The sequence below is a fragment of the Trachinotus anak genome, unplaced genomic scaffold, assembly GCF_046630095.1.
Source record: "Trachinotus anak isolate AG129_WGS33_773 ecotype Australia unplaced genomic scaffold, CSIRO_AGI_Tana_v1 ptg000012l, whole genome shotgun sequence".
Classification (NCBI taxonomy): domain Eukaryota; kingdom Metazoa; phylum Chordata; class Actinopteri; order Carangiformes; family Carangidae; genus Trachinotus; species Trachinotus anak.
Genome location: NW_027273863.1, coordinates 11501040 through 11526480, shown reverse-complemented (window position 1 = coordinate 11526480; position 25441 = coordinate 11501040). Strand labels below are relative to the sequence as shown.

The 25441-nt window shown below is 40.6% G+C and overlaps 1 protein-coding gene across 8 annotated transcripts; it reads left to right on the top strand.

Moving 5' to 3' along the window:
* The first annotated feature begins 833 nt into the window (after positions 1-833).
* Positions 834-24848, top strand: tcf3a (transcription factor 3a). 8 transcript variants are annotated; one of them, XM_071491318.1, is made up of 20 exons: positions 834-1327; positions 4742-4838; positions 5276-5342; positions 11072-11145; positions 12049-12124; positions 12786-12826; positions 12989-13124; positions 13536-13585; positions 14962-15061; positions 15451-15587; positions 15752-15902; positions 16035-16093; positions 16207-16285; positions 17612-17688; positions 17834-18007; positions 18182-18293; positions 18417-18549; positions 21173-21414; positions 21806-21949; positions 22082-24848. In XM_071491318.1, exons 2-19 carry the CDS (start codon positions 4785-4787, stop codon positions 21940-21942), a joined length of 1899 nt encoding a protein of 632 aa, XP_071347419.1. In that variant the 5' UTR covers positions 834-1327; positions 4742-4784; the 3' UTR covers positions 21943-21949; positions 22082-24848. The 8 variants fall into 8 exon arrangements, with proteins under 8 accessions (XP_071347419.1, XP_071347417.1, XP_071347422.1 ...); XM_071491316.1 differs by having other exon boundaries at positions 12028-12124; XM_071491317.1 differs by lacking the exon at positions 21173-21414 and adding an exon at positions 19473-19711 and having other exon boundaries at positions 835-1327; positions 12028-12124.
* Positions 24849-25441: the final 593 nt, after the last annotated feature.

Genomic DNA, 25441 nt, shown 5'->3' with positions numbered 1-25441 from the left:
TGTCAGAGACTTTTCCAACTGCAGCCCCCCCCCCCCAAGTATCAAGCTAAAATTATCGGACAAATTGTGAATATGAAAATATTATCACTCATGTAGGCCACGGCCATGGCTATAAGTATTTTTCAGGGATGTACTCGTGGCATTTTGTAACTACAGATGTTTTTTTTTTCTCCTCAAACACTGGGATAAAGTAAAACTACTGGACAAAAAGAATATTGTGAGTAGGATAACATTTAATAACTACAAGTCTGCAAACATTATTATACATACAGGAAAGTTATCAGTATTATAAGCACTCTGGATGTTCATAGCAATGTCAAATTACAGATGTGTTTTCTCCCTTAACTTTAAACTAATCTAAAATTACTTATTGCATGATTTCTCATATTATCATATGCATAGGCCGTTGTGATAAGTGTAATTTTTATGGCAATATTTCTAAATTCATTAATAGCAAGGTCATCCCATAGTCAGGTGTCTTTGGCCATAAATGTAAACATTATAGCCAATTATAACGCACCTAAACTTTCCTACAGTCTTGCCCATGTTACACATAAGGAAGGAACCATCTCTCTTTGACACACACACACACACACACATATAACATGAACATTTTCTGTAGCTGTTTGAGGACAACATTAAAACGCAATCAACCCGTAGGCGAAATGAGACTGCCCTAAAGGATGATGTTGAAACATATATGGACCTCCCACTTGCCAATCAAATGCTCGTCGTATCCAATTGGTCCTCCTCCGATATTATCATTCCATCTTCTGCTGGTCTGGGCTGTTGGGCTTTCCGCTGTCCTCATCCGCCGCACGACATAGATCCCCCTGAATCGGCTCTCCGATCATCCTGCGTTTCGTTCGCAGGCGCAAAACGGTGACATTACGGAGTGTTTGACACACTCGCTGCATCAGTCTAAAGACTGTCGAAACATGCCTCGTTTGGTTTTTTCGTTTTAGTTGAAATTGGACACCGCCGATGTTTCAAGCGTCCATGTCCTCCCGTAGGCTGCGCTGCGGAGTGATACTCGAAACCGACAATGTGGAGGTTGTTAAAATGTCTACTTGGGAAATGAAATGGTTACAATTTCTCTAACGATAAGGAAACGGAGCAACACGAGAGTTATGGTTGGTGTTGGAGACGCGTTTTCAGTTTCGTGACGAAGACGGCGACGAGACGAGGCGACGGAGCAGTGGTTCATCTTGCCTTTCCTCATCTTCAAGCCGCGGTCCGGACCACGGGGCAGGATCTATCCCTAACTTTGTTTTTCTCTCTACTCCAGACGGTTTCTCCGCGTTGGATGCCACACCACTGAATCCAGGTAAATACGCGGATAAAAACACACGGACGGCAGAGGTGTGCATGTCAAACAGAGGTCGTCTGCCCCGTTGTTCCCGGAGTAATGACCAAGTTTGAGGCGACCCGCTCAAGTTGCGCTGGGCGCCGCCGCCGGGAGCAGCGGGGTCTGGGATCTTCGCCCCCTCGGCCTGAGCCAACTTGCGGTGTTATTACTGAGTGTCCGCGGCTGGTGTGAGGTGGAAAACACCTCTTTGTTCACTTCAGTGGGCTATAACGCTACAGCACATTAGCACATCACCAGGCTGAGTTAGCTCCCCCGGGATGTCGCTGCCCGTCTGTAGCTTTTCTAGATACAAATGCGACGGACTTTGTTGATCCGCGGTGTCTTAAAATAACAAAGCCTCCCACCTGTTATCAAGGTCTGAGAGTCGCTCATAATGAGTATAAACCACTAAATTATGCAGTGGGGTGTTATTTTTACCCACCTCCACCCTCACCAGCAACAAACCCCCAAACAGGAGCGAGGCCCTATTTTCTCCACCATCTACTGTTCAAAATGCCCCTTTTAACCAATTCTCTAAAGAAATTGCGGCATTTCTTCCGATTTTGTTGTGTTTTAACCACTCGGCTCAAACTTCGGGGGCCCGGGTCTTTGTGCTCACCGGGGTCTCAGTCCCCAGCTCGACGTGGGGGCAGGCAACAGGTTTTTAAGTCCTTTTAAACGTCCCGCAGGATTTCACCCCACCGACGAGCCACTGAGGACTACAGGCTGTCTCTGCCTTGAAGCCAGGTGTGAGATGATGTGTGGCCATTTCTGCTTAAAACTTTCCTCCAAATGGGCAGGCCGAAGGTGGGGGGGGGGGGGGGGGGGGGGGGGGGGGGGGGGTGGTGGTGGTGGTGGTGGTGGTGGTGGTGGTGGTGGTGGGGGGGGTGCTCAAGTCAAGCCTATGCAACTTCCATTTGTTAGGAGGGGCGAAACACTTATCCCCCATTTTGACCTCAGCTCACTGAGAGACATGAATTACTATATCATGCAGTGTGAAAAAACTGTTCTTATATGGTAACACATTGCTTGTTAAGTGTGTTATTATTAGCCCCTTGTGCCACTATTTATATTGCTTTTCCATTAGTCTTGATTTAGTGGTAGCATCCTTTCACGCCACCAGGAACGGATGCAGTTGTTATTTTGTGCTGTGAGTCATTCTTGCAGACAAAATATCGGCTTCGGTGTTGTCTTTGTCATGGTTTTACCTGATTATAGACAGAATAGTGAGTTTAGTCAGAATAGATTAGTCAGAACATTTTCAGGACTGTCACTGGTAAAAGTTGCAGCCCTGCAAGTGTGTACGACATTGGTGTAAGAGGTAGCTACACTCTTGAGAGTGAGTGATGCTTTTGTGGTCGCCTTGAATACCTCAGATAACTGAAACTAATTGGCTTTTTTTTTTTTGTTTCTAGTGTGTTATTTTAGACTAAAAGCAAATCTTCAGTCATGCTCTGAAAATGATACTGAGTTACTCAAGTGGTATCAGTTAAATCATCCCAGTAACATCTCGCAGTGCACTTGAGACCATGGCTAAGATAAATTTACACCCCCCCCCCCCCAAATTGTTTAAGATACTTTATACTTGCTGTAGTATTTGTTATTTTTGTTTTCTGCTCCCTTTCTTCACTGAACTAAAACAAAATAACAGAAAAAATGACAAATATGAAATAGATCATAATGCCCAACTCTAGTTGCTCCAAAATCATGACAAAAACTCAGGGAAGCTGCATTAGCTAAGAAGAACAGTGGCCACAAGTAAACCTTCAACAGCACAAACTGGAAAACATGTCATTGTATATTTTCTTGATGACACCACAAGCCACAGCCTCACAAATGAAGCCTGAATTTGATCAACACCTCTGACAACAAACACAGTCATAACATTGCAATTTCCCCCTGCTGGTTTTTACTGCAGTGCTTTTGTATTGCAAAGTGTTTCTGCTCGTGTGTCCACCTCATGTAGAAATCATACTTATTTAGATGTTTTACATTCATGGCATTTGCTTTGATACAGACTGGTCTTACAGTACATTGAGAGTCCAACATGCTATGTTATTACTCTGTAAGTTATTCAAAAGAGCTGTCAGAGCAGGTTGGTTTATGAAGAACAGGAAGCAGACAGAGCCCAGGGGCTGACTTACAATAAGCACAATGTGGCCTGTGGCTGAACTATGGTCACCCATGTTAGATGTGGGCTACCAGGGAAACTCTCATTACTTGTTCAATACTGTGATGGCTTCAGGCAAGGATGTGCTACTTGAATGTTAATTTTGTCCTACGACAGAGGCAGTAGTGATTAATTCATGTTAACTGTGTCATTGATAGAAAGGTTACCTGAGCCTGCATACACTCCCTAAAAAGCTGGCTGAGTGTATTTGAAGGTAATGGCAGTGTGTTGATCTTCCCAACATGTTGTTAAATTGACTCATCTCTCAATTGTATTGTATCATCATCCACTGTGTGGAGATGTGAAATATCAATATTAGATTGGCATTGACAAGTGTAGATATTGTCTGGTTGTGTGTTTATCATAAAGAACGATTAGAAAGAAGTGATATTTTTAATCTTTCTGGGTGTTGCTTTTATAATTTATATCATTATTCATATTGGTTACAATAATATTTTACTTAAGTGTCCACTTCACCTACATTATCTAAAGTATTTATTTGAAAGTGAAAAGGAAGACTTGAAATGTACTACCATAAACATGGAAGGTCAGGTTTGACCTCAAATCATTTCCTAATCCTTCAAGTCTTTTCAGTCTGAGAACTAATTTCAATATTAGTTATATTATTGTATCTAGTGAAAACAGTTCAGTTATAGTATAGTATAGTGTAGTCAGTGGTTTGGCTAACACATTAAACCAGACTTATTGAATACTGACGTCTGATTGCCTGTGTGGTTTCCCCATGTGGATGTTGTTGCAAAGCTGTGACTGACAGTGTTATAGCGTTATATCTCAGCAGGCGAGTTAGCTGGTTAGTAAAATGTTGGAAGTGATATGAATGACAAGCAACATGATGAAAATAATCATTTTTGAAATTAAAAAGAAAGCTTCCCTTTTTAAATGTTGCATAACTGATAAAGTTTGCTGTACCCTTAGTACACAGTTCCCGCTGAGTGGAATAAACAGTAAATCTAGCTCAAGCTCTATGTATTTGGTTGGTAGACTGTATCAGCCTCCTCATGTTTTGATTAGATATTGTAGAAAGCACCAATAGTCATACCCATAATGTTGTCACATTATCTGAATCAAGGTATCAAAACATGGGCTGATACTTGATTTTGGAAATATCTAGCTCTTCTCCTGTGTGCCTTTGTTGGTCCGAATAGTTAACCATCTTACAAATGGGTAAAATATACTCATATTCTCCTTACCTCTGCTTGTAGTCGCTTGCTGAGACTGAAAGGGCCAAGTGAACAGCAGCAGAGAATGGCTGCAGTGGAAACAGACAAGGAGCTCAGCGACTTGCTGGATTTTAGTGCGGTAAGATCTCTCTGAAGATTGCTTGAATTTGTCGAGTGTGAATCCTATTCAGTTCATTCTATCTTCACAGAATGACAAATTACTTTCACTGTCATAATAAGTCTTGTTGTCAAGCAGGTTGAAATGTGAATGAACATCAAGGCATCCACGAGTGGGTCAGTTGGTCAGGGTTTGAGGGACTGTAGCGCGTACATCAGCCACATCTTTTATGAGACTGTTGTTGTGTCACTTTAAATTTCATAGTCACTCAGTCAAAGCAGGAATGCGTAGATTGCTCCATGCCCATTGTAGGTGTTGGTTAAAAGGGTTAGGACACAGGATAGGATAGTTTGAAATACCACCTAAACAACATTTGTACAAGTGACAAGGATACAACTCAGCAAAGTCTCAGATGGACTTGCACTGGTTTGTTCACGGTTACATTCCTCTCATTTCAGATGTTTGAGCCTCCAGTTTCAAATGGCAAGCACCGGCCAACGACCCTCGGTCAGTTTGGGGGTTCAGGTAAGAACCAAAAACAAACAGAAAAACTTTGTTGGCTCATCTTGTCCCTGTTACTCCTATGACTTAAGTTACTATCTGTATTCCTTTCTTGCTTTCTGAGTTTATCTCTTTGTTTTTCTTTGTGTTTCTGGTTTTCTGTTCCTTTGTGTTTTTAAATAAATAAATGCTTTACTCCTACAGATCTATTTCTCTTGATGAAAAAAGACAGGTCAAAAAAGAAATGTCAGTAAGACTTTATTAGAAAGAATAAAAACACTTCTTCTCTCATCTGAGGCTATTGATATGGAACTTATCGGTTTGCAAAGCCCCCCAGTACATCTCAGGAAAAGCTCCTGTTTTGAATGGTAACAGAAACGAAATTGTTCCTGCTCTCCTCTTGTCGTGAATTTAGTTTCAGGCCACACATTATTGGAAAGAACCTCAGGAAAGTTTGCCAGCTAATTTTATGATATTCAGATTAAGCGTCATCTCCTTTACACTTCCTCATCCTCATCCTCGCCTTGCAGGTGTCCCTTCCCTCACCTTCTCAGCTGTTGCCATTCAATCACTTGAGGACAAAGGGAGAAGGGTGGGGGTTGATGGGAACAACTCAATTAATCTCCTCCCTGTAAAAAAGTGTATTCCCTTATCCTGTTGTCTCGCACTCTACTTCTCCTCTCCACATTAGTCATTTTCACCTAGCGCCATTATCGACCCTCGTCAACAACTTTACCATCCCAGTTTTAAGACATGCGTGCATCTTACTATAACCAAACAGTCTCAGAGACACTCAGGATCATACTTCATTTTGTGAAGTATGATCCTGAGAGTGAGTGTGATCCTTTTGTGTTGTTGTTACAAATGTTTGCTTTTAAAAACATCCATGTCTGTTCCTGCTATAACAGATCCACTTGCCCCACATGAACCTTTTTCTGTCACCCTCATATTTGTAGAAGTGCAGTAGCTCTTTTTCGGCTGGTAATAGAAATGAAACAGGATATTTAATTCAGATGAAAGACAAGACAAGGCAAGTATTGGTAGGGTGGAGAGTAAGGGGTTCTGTTTCTTCTATTCATTTGAGTGCCATATGCATGTTCTTTTGTCAAGGCAAGGTGTGTGCTTACAAAAATACACATAGATGTTATCAGTCCAACAGCTCTTCATGGCATTGTTGAGTTGCCATATAAATAAAAAGCTAAAAGCTATCCTGTGTCAAACACCCACCGTTTTTAGCTGAAAAAACGTCAACAATTTCCTCAGAAACGTCTACAGCAGTCCTGCATTATTAAATATGTACAGATCAGATGGCTGTAGAGGAGCAGATTACAGTGCACGAGTGGTATGAAAACTTCCTGTATTTTGGGAAGAGTGTCATTTTAAAGGAACAGTTCAACATATATGAGAAATACACATATTTGGGTCCTTTCCAGAGTTAGACTGATGACATTTACTTTAGCTTAGCATCAAGACCAGAAGCAGCAGGAAATGGCTTTCTTAAGTTTACAAAAAAAAAACACACACACACACATACCACCACCTCTAAAGCTCAATGATTAACAAGGTTCAGGTCATTTGTTTAATTGGTCCAAACAGAAATGTAAAAATGACTTTAGGAGGAATTACTTGCTGTGACTATTTTTCGGTGACCTGGCTGCAATGAATTTCTCGAGTCTTGTCATCAGTGATGTTACCAGGTCTGGTAGCAGTAACCGTTGCTCTTACCAGAGACGGTTAAACTGTTGCTCATCAAGAAACAGTGGGTGACTACTTATTTTTTATAATTTTTACATTTCTGTATGTGTTTGGATCTTCATCTAATCTCACTCTCAGAAAAAGAGCGTATTTCCCAAAATACCATTTGGCACAAGGCCATACTGTTTGCCCCAGGAATAATTTCAGAGAAAAGTCACAGATGTACGATTCATCGCTGTCTCTGTGTTGCAAAGTTAGTCATGTAAATTTGTCTGTGTTTTTCTGTTTACTTCAAGTTGTGATATCATATGATCAGCTTTATCTGACTTTTAGCTGTATTCCTGCTCTTTGTGGAGCGGCTGCCTCATATTTTCCTTGTAGAATCAGTTAGATGCTTTTTTTTCCCCCCAGTATGGTTAAGGTTTGGGGTATGTGGAGATTTACCATGCGTAGCTATGAGGACCCACCCTGCTAAAGCTTTCAGTGATGATAAAATCTCTGCTCTGGTCTTATGTGCCTGTTCAATCCCTTTCACTAGTCAGTTAAAGTAATTTTCAGTGCACTTTCATTTTTTGGTCTCTGGAAACCGAGAATCCTAAAATGTATTTTTAAACTTTGGTATGGCCCGAAATGCAGAAGGGGAGGAGCTTCAAATTTGCATGAAATGGTCCATTTTTCAAACACAGATGTGTTGGTGAATTACACAGACTAAAGGGTGTTAAGGTTACAAGTAGATTAGCAGTTTACAATGGTAATTCCTGACATGCACCTCAGTTTAAATGTGTGTGTATAATTTCACACAGTGTCAGAACAAAGACAATCAAATGTGCCCTTAGCTGTATTAGTGGGTTAGGGCACACTGTGTTGTGTTTGAGAAGTCTCCAGTGACTCACAGGTTAAAATAGCCAGGCCTGTGTTATTGTACATTGTTCAGTATTTCATTAACAGTGTTCACTCTCTTGAGATTTGATCTGACATCATGCTTTGTGTCTGCGTGACTCACTTTGCCAAGGGAAGGAAGAAGGTGTGTAGACAAAGCGGCACACTCAGTTTTAGATGCCTGGGGCAGTGTTCCTGTAAAAACGAAGACATGTCTGCAAGTTCGGTCAATGTATGTGCCAGAGTTTTGCTCATGAAGCCTATGACTCAGGCTGGCTGTCTGTTTCCAGCATTTCTTCCTGTGTAATTATAGACCAGCCATGCTTAAAGGGGCGTTGCATGCTGGGAGGAGAAGTGCATTGGGGTTCACCGGAGAATTTGTCTGATGTTACTCACCCTTTCTTCATGTTTCTCTTTCCAGTCCTGGTAGTCTGTCTGAGTACTGCACGACTCATGGTTTCCTCATGGTTTTGTCACTTCTCCTGGTGCTAATAAAACTTTTTTGAATGACAAAATTCTGTGTCATTATGTCATTCAAGATGTGATTTAATTTCATGCCTCTGTAGTCTCAAGTCTTGTTCCTCTATGATAATGATAAGCACTGTGGTCTGTTGTATCTATTCAAGTTCTCCCAGTTTCTCCCCAGAACTGTGTAATACCAACTTATGAACTGTGCACAGGCCAAGGGGACTAAAATGAAAACTATGATTGGTGTGAATAAGACAAAGCAGTAATGTAGAGAAATAAAAAGCAGCACGTTATGAACCAAAAAAGCTTAAAAGGAAAAACAACAATTAGTCCGTCCATAATTAGTAAGAATAAACAAAACTCTGTTGGAGATGGTTTGGAACAGGAAACGAGTATTTCCAACTCCAGTTTTAAGGAAAACCATATGCTCATACTTGAAAAAGGGTTACATTCTGTGGTCTGTTAAATGTATGTAAAGATGTAAAGATGATGATGGCTTTTAAAAGCACTTACTTTACAAGCAGAGTACAGACACATATTTATTCAGCTACCTGCAGTGATATAATAAGGATCACACAAGCAAGAAACCAAAGAGGGTCTGACCTGTTAGAATTTGGAGGCAAGCATAGATTTCTGGACCAGAACAACTAAACTATGTAATTTTCACATATGCTGAAAGTTCCTCCTCTCTGCTGGCGACTGGATGCAGCTCAGCGGCAGCTAGATTAATTTCTAGGCTCTTTCCTGAAAATAACGCATCAAAGGGATGTAAACCTGCATTATAACACTGTGGTGTATGTAAAGGACTACTTGTAGTATATCCAGCAGGTCCAGATGTAATATGTTTGTAAGCAAATGTATATGCATGTTTTTTTTTTTTTTTGTTTTTTTTTTATTACTATCCTTTTACTCTTATGGTTGAAACCACAATAGATTTGTGTGTAAGGAGAATTGATTATTATTGTCGTACATTAATAAAAGCACACAATACTGAGACCAGAAAACTAGAACCCCTTTTGGTTTTTAGTGTTGACTTTAATTAAGTAGAGTTGTCAGTATTATTGGCAGAAATTCTGGAAACCTGCTGAAATTTCCACTCAGTTTTGTTTATCTATTTATCATTAGATCAGTTAAAAACACATGTGCCTTAATTTACATGAATTTAACTGATTCCACTGTGCCTCTTCGTTCATCATTTGTCTGCTCTTTATCCTATAATACCGTTACCTCAGGCGTGACTTTACATTAATGCTCCCATTCTTTCCTCCACACCACTGATTCCATGTAATTTGTTTCCCATTCCACACATAACACCTGTTAAACCTGCCTGGTTAAAGGTGTTCTTACACATGATGGCTGTGGAGCGAATAAGCAAGGAAGCACTGCATGTACCCTGCTATTTGTGGAATGGACGGTGACAGTCCAGCGCTTCCAAAAAGGGGAAAAATACCACATGTTCATGTCTCGCTAATTAGCCAGACACTTCTGATTGGCTACATGGTTCTGAATACATGGTAATAATGTAAGTGTGTGGCCACTGAAATGTGGCCACTTCACTGGAGTAGCCCCCAAAATAGAAAGCTTCCTTGTCTGTAAACTTGAATTTTATTACTGAATGCTGACACTGCTAGAATGAAATTACCAAATAAGTGAAATTGACTCCTTAAATACACAGTATTTAATGAACTTTCTGTTTGGTTAGTTTACATGTTGAAAAACCTACTTGTAATCCATAAAAGTTTAATGCCATCGGAACAGAAAACATTGAATTGGAAGCTTTTCTTTTCAAGAGCTCAGATACTGATGACGGAAACGAATGGTTCATGCGTTTTCTTTATCATCTTTGATTGACGTGGAGAGTGACAGTCAGCCATAGAGAGGGGACAAAACATTGTCTCCTTCATCTCTTATTCTGCTGGTGTCGTGTGTATAGATCACAGTTGTCACGGCAATCTAGCAGCTCTCAGCGCTGTGGACCCATCACTCTCTTCTACTGCTGATCCTGTCATGATTCTCGTCCGCCTCTACCCCCCTCCCCTCTCCCCTCTCCGCTTTTTAATTAGACAACAAAACAAAAATATGAATATTCATAGCGCTGAGCTTCATTAATATGCACAATTATGCAAATCAGTACGCAATTAAGCTTCAGCTTTCCCCAAGAGATGCTGTGTAGCAGTACGAGAGGAGATTGAGAGAAAGGGGACGGGCAGGAATTTCTGCTTCACCAGTCTTTAAAATCACTCCTTTCAAACACATTCACCTTTCTGAAAGCTGTAGTGCTCTGGTCAGGGATAACGTGTGTCAGCCATGTAAGATTGAGACCTTGCGTCTGTGTTAAGACGAAGGTGTAGGCCAATATGAGAGAATAGATGGGCGATGAATGACTGTTGCCATGGAAAATGTAAAGCAGTGGAGTGGGAGAATGAAGAATGTCGAGGATGATTCTGGGAGCTTCATACTGGGTGTTAATTATTCAAACTTCCTACAGCTCATATCCACGTTATGTGACAGCGCTGTCACTGTGCTGTCTCTGTGTCAGCTGTGAAGTGAAGCTCTTTAATGGAGGTTACTTTGAGCAGCCTGAAAACCCTGTATCAAAGCAAGTCATCGTTCTCTGAAGTTAAACTTAGTTTTCAAAAGCAGAAGCTTATATTCCTGTTAGTCATGTGTCTGCCTTTTAGTGGTTAATAGGCCTCCTCTTTGTCTTCCAGGTATAGATGACAGGAGTGGGACCAGTCCCTGGGGACCAGGAGAGCAGAACAGTCCATCTTTCAACCAGGGAAGGGTACGGCTTCTCCTCACTTACTAGACTGAACCTGTCCATGTAGATGTCACTACTGAGCTTGAGTGAAACACAACAAAAGTGTGGGTGGCTTGTGTAATTTATACCCCCTTTACACACAATTAGTTTGTATGACATGGGATGATGAAGTGCTCAACCTGCATTTGACCAATGATCCAGCACCAGTCTGATCATCTGTAAATAAATGTCAGTACCTGGTCCACACCTTTTGTTTCACTCACTATGCTCAGATTTAAGGTGTTGACTAGAAACTACTACTACATTACACATATAAGGACATTTTACACATGATCTACAAATAGCAGCATAAACATATTCACAGTGAAAATAATGTTGCGTCACACATTACACAATATTATGAAGACTGTCCAGACTACTTAGTCTTTCTCATTAATCTTTATACGCCTCAAAGATGGTATCTCACTGGGGATTGTGAGTCAATTTGTTCACTTAGTCACATTTTCTTTCCACCACAGCCAAGTGTGAAAACATTGTGACTATTTTAACCTCATTTTTTAGGTTATTTAATGTGCAACTTGAAAATGTACCAAAAAATAATTCTGTCTAATTTCCATGTGTACTTTTATACTTTAAAAAATAAAAAAATTAAACCTTAATGTGAAATGAAACATACTGGTATATGTGACCGATGGATTTCTATAGTAATCCAGAAATGATACTATAGTAACCCTTTATCTGCTGAACCCTTTCATCCCAAAGCAGAGCAATAGCAGACCGAGCAAAACTTGATCGTCTTTATCAACCTATTCACATGATTACACTGCAGTTTTTTTCTTACATAGTTGCTTTTGTGTGACTGTATTGTTTACTTATTTTCATTCATTTATTTTTATATCCCTAAAGCCCCTGCTGTCTTTCCCCCAGGGTTATGGAGAAGAAGGCCTATACAGAGCACAAGAGGGTATGACGTCTGCCCCCATATTTGGATCAGGAATTGTTGGTAAGGAGGTTCAAATTGAACTAAGCTGCTGAAGCATAGACACCATAACTTTCACATCTTCTTTTTTTAAACCCCAAAAGAACTGGGGATTTTCAGGGGCAGTGTTTCTAATAACAGGACTTAATGATAGAAGAACATACACATTTATATAAAAGGACTGTGTGACTGAACTAAAACAATGAGTTGTTTGTTTGAGACAGCAGCCATTCACAGGTTAGACAGTAATGTACCACTTAAGGGCAAATCATATTTATGGCTAGGTGGTGATGGATGAAGAGAGCAGGGTAATCAGGGAGGATGTGGAGGAGGGGTTTGTTTGTGTGTTCTGTAGGGGAGGGGTTGGTGGGGGGGTGCAAAGGGCACCCATGCACAAACAAGGCTCTCCCCTGGGACTATGGTGGCCTATAGCTCTCCTCTGTTTAACTGTCAAGGGAAGGGACAGAGGTTGGGCACAATTGCCCCCAAACCATTTATAATGGGCCAATTTGTTGTTGTTTTGCAGTCCACAGCCATAAATACCACACATCATCCTATATCCTCACACAGCAGATGGGAGGCACCCAAATGCAGAAAGGGGAATTGCCAGATTGTTATTTAATATTGACATAAAAGCAGAATTTTCATGTTCATTACCTGATGTTATATTCCTTTTTCCCAACAGACAAGGCTGAGCGAGGACCGTACACGTCGTTCGCAGCACAGGTAAATCAGCCAGAAGGGCAGGCTCTCTCATCCCTTCTGACCTGGTGCTCTTTTTGACAAATTGTGTCCCCCAGTCTCCTAATTTATTTCTATGATAATTTCTTTTTACCTGTCCTGTTACACTGCATCAGTTTGTCCTTTCTTTCACACCATCTCTCATAGCCCGGCTTTATGCCCAGTGAGATACCTATGCCCAGTCCTGATCCCCTCGCCCCATCTGGCCTGAAGTCCAACTCCCAGTTTTATTCGTCCTATGAAGGAGGCAACTCTCGCAGGAGACCCTCACAGGACCCCACTGGTAAGACTGTAAAGGACATTTCCCAGTACAGTGTTGAACACAGTCATAAGATAAATCTGCTGTCACAGATTTTCTTTGTTCTGATTTGAATTTAAGCTGGTGAGTATCATCACTCCTGCTGCTGAGGTTTTAAAACTTGTCTGAGAAATCTCACTTCTTCTTAGTTAGAACATGAAATCTCTGAGTTTTCAGTGAGGAGTCATTGAATAATATCAGTCTTGAATACCTTTGATTAGACATTAATGAGTAGTCACAAAGACAGATGGATAAATTACAGAAGGACTACAGGAGGAAGGAGGCAGCATTAATGAATCCTTTTACAAGTGTTTTTTTAATTCACTTCTGAAATAAGTTAATCCTTTGTGTGAGATGTACGCTTATGTGATTTCACTCTGTGTCTCTCCCCCCCAGAACCACAGCCAAAAAAGATCAGGAAGGTGCCCCCTGGCCTGCCCTCTTCAGTGAGTACTAACATCTAGAAATGCTGCAGCCCTGAACTACATTTTAGTCTTTGCAGTCTGTCCACGGGAGCTCGTGTTTTTATGTTTTACGCCCATTTTCACATTTCATTTGTTATCTTAAGCCTTTGCTTGGCTTGCAGAGCAGTAGAATAGCTTCAATACAGGTCATCCAGCTCATACAGCTGTGTATCTGCACCACCGGTGTAAAAAAGGAAAAAATGGGGAAAAAAGCCACTCATTCACCCAGTCACTCATTTGCAGCATGTATTTATAGTGTGTTGTGTTTGTAGGCCCTTTACTTTATGGCCACATTTCTTCCCCTCAGCCAAGTATACTCGTGAGATCACTGGAGGGAATTCATACTGGGGTTTGATGGTTTTTACTCCACCTCATTTTTTCGCTCCCACTCTCGCTCTCTGGGCACCCTATTTCCTCCTCTTCTCTGTGCCCCCCCCCCCCCCCCCCCCTTTCACCACCATGAACAACAGCCCTCCCCTTTCTCTCTCCCTCCCCCATCCCTCTATCCCAGCTGCCAGTGGAGTTGGCTGCCATCCAGGATTCGGCAGATGGTTCAGTAATTAGGAGTGCATCTCTCCGTTCCCTCTTCTCCTCTCCCCTCTTTTTCCTCTCCTTTTTCTCTCTGTTTAATCAAATTACAGAAGACAACTTCAGTCCATTTGGATTTGAGTTTTTCAAACACAGTTTGATGCTTGATTTTCATCTAGAATGGTCTTGATTGAGAAGGATATGGTTGTTCAGAACATTGGTGCCTTTATACTCATTATTACATTCACGAAACCCAACTGCAGCCCCCATTATATGGTCTCATCTCAGTGTGTTTGAAAAGATTGAATTATGTAAACCATTCTCAGCATGTTTTTATTTAACAGGCTAGTATGTAAGAGCCTCACTAAATGGTAGACAGGACCCAATAAAATCACTGACACTGCACATTCAATACTTTGTGCTCAGTGGTCCAGTCTTCAGAAATGTTGCAGCAGTCTGTTTATTGAATTAAGTAGTAAAACCAGATAGTGAAAGTAGATTTTTAAAAAAAGATTCCCAGGAAAGAACGAATACCTTTAGGAGTTGTGCTTAATCGGTTATTTAATGGGTTTATCTTTTTTTTTCTCCTCATTTCTTAACTGAGACAGGTCCAGATAGTATTTCCTAAGGAAAATTAATTTGTGGTCCTGCCACCAACGGTCACCTCACTAAGCATAAGGAAGGTCCTATGAAACTTTCTTAAGATTATCTCAGTAGAATAAGGCCATCTGTACACATTTTAGCTTGTTTTTAGTAATGTATTGATTTTTCACTAGGTTTTAAAGGACTGGGCTGAAAAGTGTCTCTGTTTTTCTGTGTATTTTCTGTAGGTTTATGCATCAGCCTCAGGAGAGGATTTTAACAGGGACAATGCTGGCTACCCGGCCTCCAAGGCAGGAAGTGTCTACCCACCACCATTCTACATGCAAGGTCAGTTAAAACAAGATCTGCCCACAGAACCTCCCCTTGTTCATTGTGTTGGGTTGAGGGACACTTATTAAATGTGGATATACGGTATGTATTTCACCCATACATAGATTTGTTGTTTTTTTTTTTGTTTGTTTGTTTTTTTTTTTAGTATGGTTGTGAAATTAGTTTCCCATAATATCCTTATGGACATCCACATAAACTGTACACTGTAGGTGCTGGAGCTGTATGCCAGTGAACACCCTGTGGTGCCTGAGTACTGAATGGTGCATCACAGTTGAATGAAGTCATCACAGTAATGTGACATGTCTCATATGTGTCCTTCATTGTCTTTTCATCTCCTGTGGCTGGTTATCCCTTGCCCCCCCCTTCCACTGGATGCCCCCTGACAGAAGGCCTCCACCCGGTCTCCGATCCATGGGGCTCTGCCGGGTCGATGGTTCAGCCTGGTTTTTCTTCCATGCTGGGCAACTCCCCCCATCTGAGCCAGCATGGCCCCTTCACTGCCATCAACCCCCAAGACAGACTGGTGAGCTCTGCCCTCATACTTTGGACTTGATTTTCTGTGAAGACATAATTGAAAAATAAAATCAAAGACACTTTACTTTGTTTTTTTTCTGTGAAGAACTGTGCAACTTTGTTTAGAAAAGCACTATATAGATAAAGTTATTATTATCATGATTTGCTTCCAAGAAACGGCAGCCACTGCCCCTCTCTCCACAAAACTACCCCCTGCATGGCAGTGAGGTGAACGGGGCTCATCCTGCTGGCTTCCACTCCAGCTCCAGCAGCTTTGGAGTCGCCAGCCACACACCCCCTATCGCCGGAACTGAGACCATTATGGGTAAACCTTTTAATGTGTGCTCTTTTCTTTGTAAAAGGTGCTCTTAATGTTTTCATATGATGCTGTCACATAATTGAGTTGTTATTGAGTATAGGTTCTGATTGAAATGCTTTGTGCCCCCACTCCATCAAGCCAATCGAGGAGCAGTACCCGGGAGTTCAGGTGATGAAATTGGAAAGGCCCTGGCATCTGTAAGTAGTAATAAAATCACACACATGTCATATAGTCTATATTTTTGTAGTACAGAACATATAAAATAATACCTTGTGTTTACCGGATTAAAAAGAAAAACCTCTGTTTCCAGATCTATCCTTCAGACCCAAACAGTAACGCCTTCCCTCCATCCCCGTCTACTCCCTCTGGCTCTCCTCAGGCTGTATCAGGTGAATGAGTAGCTGCAGTCATTTTTTCCTGAGGCCCCAAGGTCAGCTGGCTCTGGTAGTTTTGTTTGTTCAACACAGGGTCTTTCCTGTTGTGTAAGGGGATGATAAAATCTTTGAGAAATGTATTGTTTTCACTCTGACTATGAATGGTTTATAGTGACAATGTAGCTCCATCTGTTGGGTTGAAAGTGGAAGTAAAACATGTTGAAATTCTTTATTTTTGTAGGGACGTTTATTTTCTCATATGCAAATTATATTATGCTCTTTATCAGTATTGTCAGGGAGGCATAGTCGTTAAAATACATATGTATGACTACTTTCTTATAAACATGAGCTTGCCACAGTTTAGGTCTGTTTAATTTGGTTTACAAAATTGTTTTTTCTCACTTTTCTCAGTGAGCTCAATCAGACCTTTTTTGTGCACTGGCACTGAATGAACAGAACGATAAGTTTGGCTTTCAAGACGATCTTGACGTGAAGGTCTTCTGATTTAGTAGAAAGTTAGTTGTAAGAAATGTCTTGACGTTGGTATTTTTCTGAGTGTTGTAGGGTAATTCTTGGTATGAGCACCCCCATCCACAGCTTAACCTTCACTTGATCTTTACACACACACACACACCCATCACCCAAATATAACTTATGAGAGAGGAAGGGAAAATAAAAAGAGGGTGGGGTCACTTCCCTATTTGTCTCTGCATTGCGTCCACGAGCGGGCCCATCACACGCTTCACTCATCAAATACTGCTGCTGGCACAAGATTGAAGAGATAAAAGACAGACAGTCAGGAACCTGATAAATATGAATTAAGGAAACACTTTGACTCATATTTGACTCATACTGGCCAAATTATAGAACATAAATTACAGTTTTACCTACTACGTCCTCATATTTGGTACTTGTTTCATATCCCTATCACATTAGTTTCAAACTAGTTACAATGTCTTTCATGACATATAAAAGTCACCACAATATTAAGAAATGCGATTTATATCACGATTATCACATTTTTATCAACATGAGTAAGAAAATACAAAAGTGCAGTGTAGAGAGACTGGATGGCCTAAGCTGAGAACCCGGTTGCATCCGTCATCTTCTCTGTAGTGTTCATGAGTAAGACATGAAAAGCTGACGACTTCCAGGAGTGATTCTCTCTGACAAAAATGTAATATCCGTTTGAATAAACGGGTATCAACAGAAATCATCAGCTGATTGTGGAGTATTACTTGCGTTCTAAACTAAAATCATCAGTTTAGATAATATAAGGTCAACTGATGAAGTAAATGAGCGTGTCTGAATAAATCTTGTGATCCTCTTCTTTTTCTCCAGGCTCTGGATCCCAGTGGACTCGGTCCTCTGGGGAGGCCACACCGTCACCCAACTTTGAGGGTGGAATTCAGTCCATGGTGAGTTAACATGCCTCTGTTTTTATTCTGTCTTAGAGATGCAACAAATATATTGTTCAAGTATATTACAGAAATTAATACAGGCTGCTACAATCATGCATCACCTTCTGCTTTCTCATTGTTCATTGTTTTTTATTCTCTGCAGCAAAGTAAAATGGAGGACCGTCTGGACGAAGCCATCAATGTTCTTCAGCGTCATGCCAGCGGGCAAGGAGGTCCAGGCCTGGCTGAAATGCACAGCCTGCTCACGTCTGGCTTAGGGCTACCTCCAGGTTTCAACAGTGCAGCACTCGGACTGGCCAGTCGCCTGTCTGGACTGGTGAGATAAATGAATAGTAGCAGGGGAAATCTATCCACAAATGACAAATGAAGTTAGATACCTCGAATTAAAGTATGCACAAAGTGAACAGGGTATCACTATTTTGTTTTTCTTTGACCATTGTTACAAACTTCAACAACATAATTGAAAATTTGTTTGATTGCTTTCCAAAAGGTGTCCAGTCACCATGAGGACTCTGTTGGTCTGCCCTCTAGTGGAGGACTTTTGCATAGTCACCACGGCCCTACATCTGTCCAGTCGGGCTCTCAGCCTGAAGGCTTTACCGGTGAGACTTTCTGTTGCTCTCGACTTGTCTGTTTTATTTTTATGTCAGAGTGTGGGAAATACTCTTTAATAGTCTTACTTAATATCAGTGCTCAGTACCTTTGTTTGTGAACTCTGCGTGCAGGCCTGCCCGGTAGCCTAAATCGATCCAGTGGTGCAGATATCAAACAAGAGAAGAAGGAGGATGATGAGAACTGCTCGATCACTGACAAGTCAGAGGATGAGAAAAAAGACATGAAAGCCCGCCTTCGAACAAGGTGTCTAAAAATTTTTTTTCCCCATAACATTTATAATCATTTATTATGAGATATCATGGCAAACAATAGTGTTTTTATTTAATTCAATGGTAGACTTATGGGTATTTATTCTGGAAGGGCCACAGTTGAGAAACTTCAGTCACATAAGCCACACATTTGTCGTGATAAGAAAGTCCAATGTCATTTTAAGCCTATTTTACTCATAAATGTTATTGTGATTTTAAAGATTTATACTGAACCAGTGAGATTACTACTGTTCTACCTTCCCTTAGACTTGTCTCATTTATTTGTTTAAAAAAAAAAACAACGAAGAAATGTTTTAAATCCTTAGCTGGCACTTATCCTCCAAGGTCTTCTCACCCAGTAAATTACTGTTGCGTGTTCAAAAGGTTTCATTCACAACCAAGCATAATTCCTATGTTGTCATGCATTTATTAAATTTCGAACTCAGCTTTTTTTATAATTGAACTGATAAGAAGTGTCACTAGATGGAGTGTAGCTGGCTTTTACTCTTAAAAGTGGACATAGAAAATTAAAGAGGAAACCACATTACCAAATTACCTGATTCCATAAGGACAAAGTAAATGAAACATACAGCTCCAGCTAGAAATTACATTATTTTATATTCTGTTATGTGACTCAGCTTAACTGCTCTTCATTGTTGATGCATTTTGGTTTCTATTTCAAATATGTTTTCCTCTTAGTTCCTGGTACTCCATTGTTTTCCTGATACTTTTTTGTCAAAATGCACCAAATTGCTGCGGCCAAAAAACCCCTGACATAACCCAACTTTGCAGCAGTGTTTATAATTGTGATTAGGTTACTCTGGATTTTTCAGAGCTTTTGATGAGTGTTGAGATTCAGTGAACTGTACCCAAACTGTTGTTTCCTTCCCTCCTCATTTGCCATTGGCTCTTCGCTAGTCTGGATGATGAGGATGACGATGAAGATCTGCCAGTGGAAATTAAGGTTGAGCGGGAGAAAGCGCGAAGGGTGGCAAACAACACCCGCGAGCGGCTACGTGTGCGGGACATCAACGAGGCTTTTAAGGAGCTGGGCCGCATGTGTCAGCTCCATCTGAGCTATGAGAAACCGCAGACCAAATTGAACGTACTGCAACAGGCCGTTAACGTTATACTCAACCTGGAGCAGCAAGTTCGAGGTCAGTGGGTGTCCAGGGAGGAAGGAAGAGGAGGGGAAGTGGCTTTTTACAAATGAAAACTTCAGCATGGCTTCACTTCTTATCTTATGACATGTTCTGCTAATCATTTAAAAAACATTTTTAAATTACTTGTGGTAGATTGATTTCACTCTACATACAGTGGTAGGAAAATTCTGCCTCCTTAAATCCAGTGATTTAAAGCACTATACTTTTTGCTGTCCAACCAAAATGAGTGACATGGGGCAAAGAAATGAAGCTGTGTGACTGTTTTTAAGACATGCCCATTCTCCAGCTCATCTTCTAAGGTTTTCGTCCTCTGGTAACACGTACAGGACTGCTGTTTGTTCTGATGCTATGTGTTGCCTCTCTGTTTCCACTGTGAAAATGCTTACATGTCTGTCTGCGGCACCCTTTGACGAGATTAACATCTTTTCGTTTATTCATTAGCTTTTTCCACTGCTGCCTCATTATGCTTTTAATAACTATGAAGTTATTTTAAATTCAAATAAGTTATTTCAGGATTATGATGTCTTTTTTTTAACTTTCAACCCATAGTGTATGTTATTGCATGAAAGCAGGGCCATCTGTTGTCATGTGTATTAAACTGTCTTCAGCTTCGTTGCAGTGTCTCTGTACTGCATATCCCAGCCTTTCCAGCATTAACCCTTTAATTTTTGAGACAAACCTTTACATTTCTCCATCCACTCCCCTGTCCCCTGTCATTTTCCTTTCACAGATGGCAACAGGGACGCACTCTTCCTCACATTCAGATAAATACATCCTCCTGCTGATGTATTTAACATGATGGCTTCAGTCTCTTCCCTTGGCTTTATCTCTGTGCTCTTTCTATATGCTGCACTTGGCAGAGGGTGCTGCTTCCTCTCTCTCCCTTTCTCTCTCCCTCCTCATAACTTCTCTCATTCTGCTGGACAGTCTCCGTATTCCCTCAACTTCCATCCTGGACCCCAATGACCAAAAAAGAAAAAAAGATCTGCGTTGATGGGTTAAACCGGAGGACAGATTTATTATACCTGGTCACTCTGGTCGACTCCAGTATATCTGTTCTTGGCTTGAAATCATTAAATGTCAAGCCCGCTCAACCCCCATTTTAAAAAAAAAATCATTTACATACTGTAGATCTGTTTATTCATGTTTGCCTATCCGTTCAGTCTCCCGCAGTACAGCCCCATTCCACTGGGATCCACTGTGGCCGTCTCATTGGTTTCATCTCCAGCTAAGAGCTTGAAGTTAGCATCATACTTAAACAAACATTAAATATTACCCAATAACAGAACAATTCTGAGGAGAGGAGGAAAAACGCAATTAAACACAGTATTAAACTGGAGGTTTAACCAGTATAACTTAAATTTCAATGAGAACGTCTAGCTCAGGTTCAGCAAGGGTTGTGATCTGGGTTTGTTAACCAGCCCCTCCAACCCCCCTCCTCCCTTCTCCTCCCAGCTGCAGCGTTGTCTCGATGACTGATGAGAACCTGACTGCTGAGGAGAAGGAGCAGAGAGAACGTGAGCGCCGCCTAGCTAACAACGCTAGGGAGCGGGTGCGTGTTCGTGACATTAACGAAGCCTTCAGAGAGCTGGGCAGGATGTGTCAGGTCCACCTGCAGAGCGACAAGGCCCAGACCAAGCTTGTCATCCTGCAACAGGCTGTTCAGGTCATCCTGGGCCTGGAGAAGCAGGTGCGAGGTAGGTCAGCCAATACAGTCAGGTCTGATCCACATAGACAACCAACCATCTCTTATCATAGCTGGACAGAAGCTGTCAGTCATTCACCTGTAGGAAAATCTCTTCGTTAAGGATTTCTCGCCTACTGAGTAACATCTACTTTGAATTTCTCTTTGCTATTTGCCTGCATCGAATTGAAAAATGAAAGGAGGTGAAAGGGAGAATATTGGAGGAAGTATATCCCAGCTGTTCTGCTAATATCCTGCAGTTTTCATCCTACTTTTCATTTTCCTGTCTTGCTTTTCCCCCTTTTCTGTGTCCGTCTGTCTTATTTTTGCTCTTTTGTATGAGACAAACTCAAGTTTTCCTTGCTGGTGTTTTTGATAAGTGTATGTGTCATTTTTTTTCAAAGAGCGTAATTTGAACCCAAAGGCTGCCTGCCTCAAGAGAAGGGAGGAGGAGAAAGTGTCGAGTGTGGATCCCCAGATGCAGCTTGGTGGGGGTCACCCTGGTTTAGGAGATGGACACAACCCTGTTAGCCATATGTAATTCTCAGGTCAGTCTTTAGAATCTCTACAGTGGGATTTGTCATGTCTGCAGGATAATACAATGGACAATACATATTTCTATGCTTATTTTAGGATTGTTTTGTGTAAATATATTAATTTCTTTCTTTTTTCTCTTCCAGTTTCTGTTGATTGTACAGCCCTTAGAACACGTGGCCTTAATCTATCGTTCTCATGCATCTCAGTGTGTTAATCAACTTTTGGAAAGCACACACACACACACACACACACACACACACACACACACCTACACACACCTCATTACTGAAAAAGCAGGTGGCCACATTCCTGACGAAGAAGCACACTCATACAGAAAGAGAAAAAGATAAATTACTTTTTACATGACAGTACTTTGAACCAAGGACACTGGTATGGAGACAGTGGAAATTGGACATAAGGACACTCTTGTGATCATGTTTTTGTAAGACATTTTGAAAAATCGCTTTACATGTTGGGAGCAAAACTTGTTTGGATCAATTAAAACTTTTGGATCAATTGCTCATGTGAGCAGAGTTAGGATTTGTATCGATGGATAATTATTGGCATTCCCATCTGAAAAGAAGGTCTTACATTCTGCAGAAGCAAAGACAGACACCTGAGTTTATATGTTATGACTGAACAAATACCTTTTTTAAAATGTGCCTGAAACAGGCCTAATGCATAGTGTTTGGTAAAGATAAAAACGGTCATCATTGCCATCCTCTAATGTAATGACTGAATTACAGAGGTAGGTTTGAAGACATCCAGCCAATGACTAGGCAATCAAAGGGCTGACTGCTCTTTTTGATATGCTGGTAATTCTGGCTGTGTTTTTTTTTTTTTTTTTTTTTTTTTTTCTTGCTTTGGCTGAAAAGGTGCCACAGTCAGTGACTCACATGTGGTGGGAAATGTTTGTATCTTTTTAAACGTGGATCCCTGCTTCTTATCTCTTTAAGTAAGTCCTGTACATGTGTTATTGTCACTGCCATGCAAGTGGCATTGACAGACTGCCAGAGAGAGACCCGCCACCAACACATACACAAGCAAAGACTTCTTACAAATGCAGGATCCACAGTGGTGTTGAATCAAATGTGCACACGGACATCCCAACCTCCCCTCTGTGAGGCTGCCGTTGGACTGAAGCACACAGGTGTCATCCTCACATCTTAAACCATCAGGAAGTCAGTCACTCAGCCTCAGTCTCAGCCATGCCGTCAGCATGAGCCCTCTGACTAACACAGCCAACGTTACATCAACCTGCCCACATCAAATCATTCATAAAGACACTGTTACAGCATGGTGAATTTACTTAAAGTAAGTCTCAGAGCAATTTCTATTGTGGTAAATAACATTTAGCTAGAAGGCAGAAGTAACTGAGTATTGAAGGAGTCATAAGTGTTACTGCTACCTTCACCACTGACTGACTGGTTCTGGTCGTTGCTCTGAGTTGAGCATTTAAGGTTTTGTTAATTTTTTTCCCCTTTTGAACAATTGCAAAGCCTGTTGTATGGATCTTCCTTTTGTAGAATTGATTTAATGTTGTTTTTTTAGTTTATTTTTTACTTGTAAGATAGTTGTATGAGTTTTGTTTTATCATTTGGAATGTTTTCTTTTTTGTTTACATTGATTAAATGTAAGACGACTCAATTTAGATTCCAGGAACAAACTGAGGTGTTTTCTTTTGCTTAGAAATGTTAGAAATGACAAAATGATCTGTCTGTAACATCACATGTTGTGATAATGCTCTTTTTTGAAAAAAAAAAAAGAAACAAAAAAAACAACAACAACAAAAAAAAAAAAAACATGCCTGTTTGAACACAAACCTGTTAGGCCAGTTGTAATTGAATTGTTCGGGTGTTTGCGGCAGTTTTTCTTTGAATGAAACACAATTTTTTTTTTTCTTCAGCATACCCCCTTCTCCTTTCCCTGATGTCCAGCTCTGTAATGAGCTTGTTGCTTAGTTTGAAGAAGGGGCAGAAGGGGCGGTCTGCACAATCTGCAACATAATTCAATGTTTCATTATGGTATGAAGCATAAAATGAATCAAAAAGGGTGGCCTTAGTCATTTTCCTGACTTTGGGAGTTTTGATAATGGTTACTCACCAGTGCCTGCATACTTCTCTGCTACATGGTGGATGATGTTGCATTTAAGGATTTATAGGTTGTACCTTTTTTTTTTTTTTAAATACATATGTATAAAAGCATATATACTTCAGTAACATCTGACAGTGTCTCAGAACATCTAAATGAAGAATTACACTCATTGACACTGACTGTTTCAGTGTCTGTGTCATTAGATGTAAGTTGACTAATAATTTGGTCTACAATTTTGACACTGAAAAACTGTACTTAAAATGTCTCATCTTTTATGAACTGATTCTGTTAAGTATAATTTTGTCCTTGACTGGCATGTGCATTGATATGTATGTACAGCTGTATAATATGTCCTTATCAGCTTTATCATTTTAAGCTGATACTGATATGTAACAGTATTTGGTTTATCGCTACCCGTCATTTCCTCATAAATCTTGCCCCATGGACTAGCCCCAAACATTATTTTCTTTGTCAGTTACTCTAGCCTTTCCACAGGAAAACATGGTGTTGTGATATGGAAGATCGCTACTGAAGGCCTGTGTTTTTATTTCTTTACATGAAAGATGTGTATGTCTACAATATCCAAGTATCAAAACATGCACCTGTAATTCTTTGTTATCAAACTCTTTCTGTCCTCCACAACAGGTGACCTGCTACAGATCTCTCTGTTTTCACTCATGTTTGGGGACATCATCTATGTAGGCTATGTCCTCAAAGTGCCTCCAGTTTCCTATTTTTTATATATAAAGTAGATAACGAGAACTGTTGTGTCTATAACAGTAATGTAGCAATAAATGTGCCATTTTTAATAACAAAGCTCACCCTTTTCCAATGACTTTTTCCACAAATCAAAAAACACTTAATTGCATTTTCCATTTTTTCTGCAATGCGAAGCAAGTGAGTCATGATCTAGTTGATCTATTTATTTGTGAGTTTACCCAACTGATAAAGGCAAAGCAGGTGGAGGATTTCATGGACTGGCAGCAGTAGTTTCTCCATAAGTTGATTTGTCCGCTAGGGGGCAGAAATGAGCTATACTTTCATCCTCCACTGTAAAGTACACTGCGCTCATTGCATTGAATACAGATTGCAGCTTCATTTTATTTTGTACGAAGCTCCAGAAGCAAATGAGCACTCCTTTGCCGGAGTACCTCCTGACTCCAGGTTTGCTGTGTGTAAATTAGTAAATGTTAATTTGAATAAACATTTATAAGGGAACATGCACCATGTAGGCGCACTATAAACTGAATCAGTAAATGTATATAAAAGTAATTTTAACACAAGGCCCCTTTGCTGACAGGACTACCCCCTTAAGTAATAATGCCATTTGTTGTTAGTCAGTTTTCTCCGGCTTTTATTGTTGTAAGGGACTTTTATCTTTTGGATAACCGGAAGTAGTCTGAGGACGT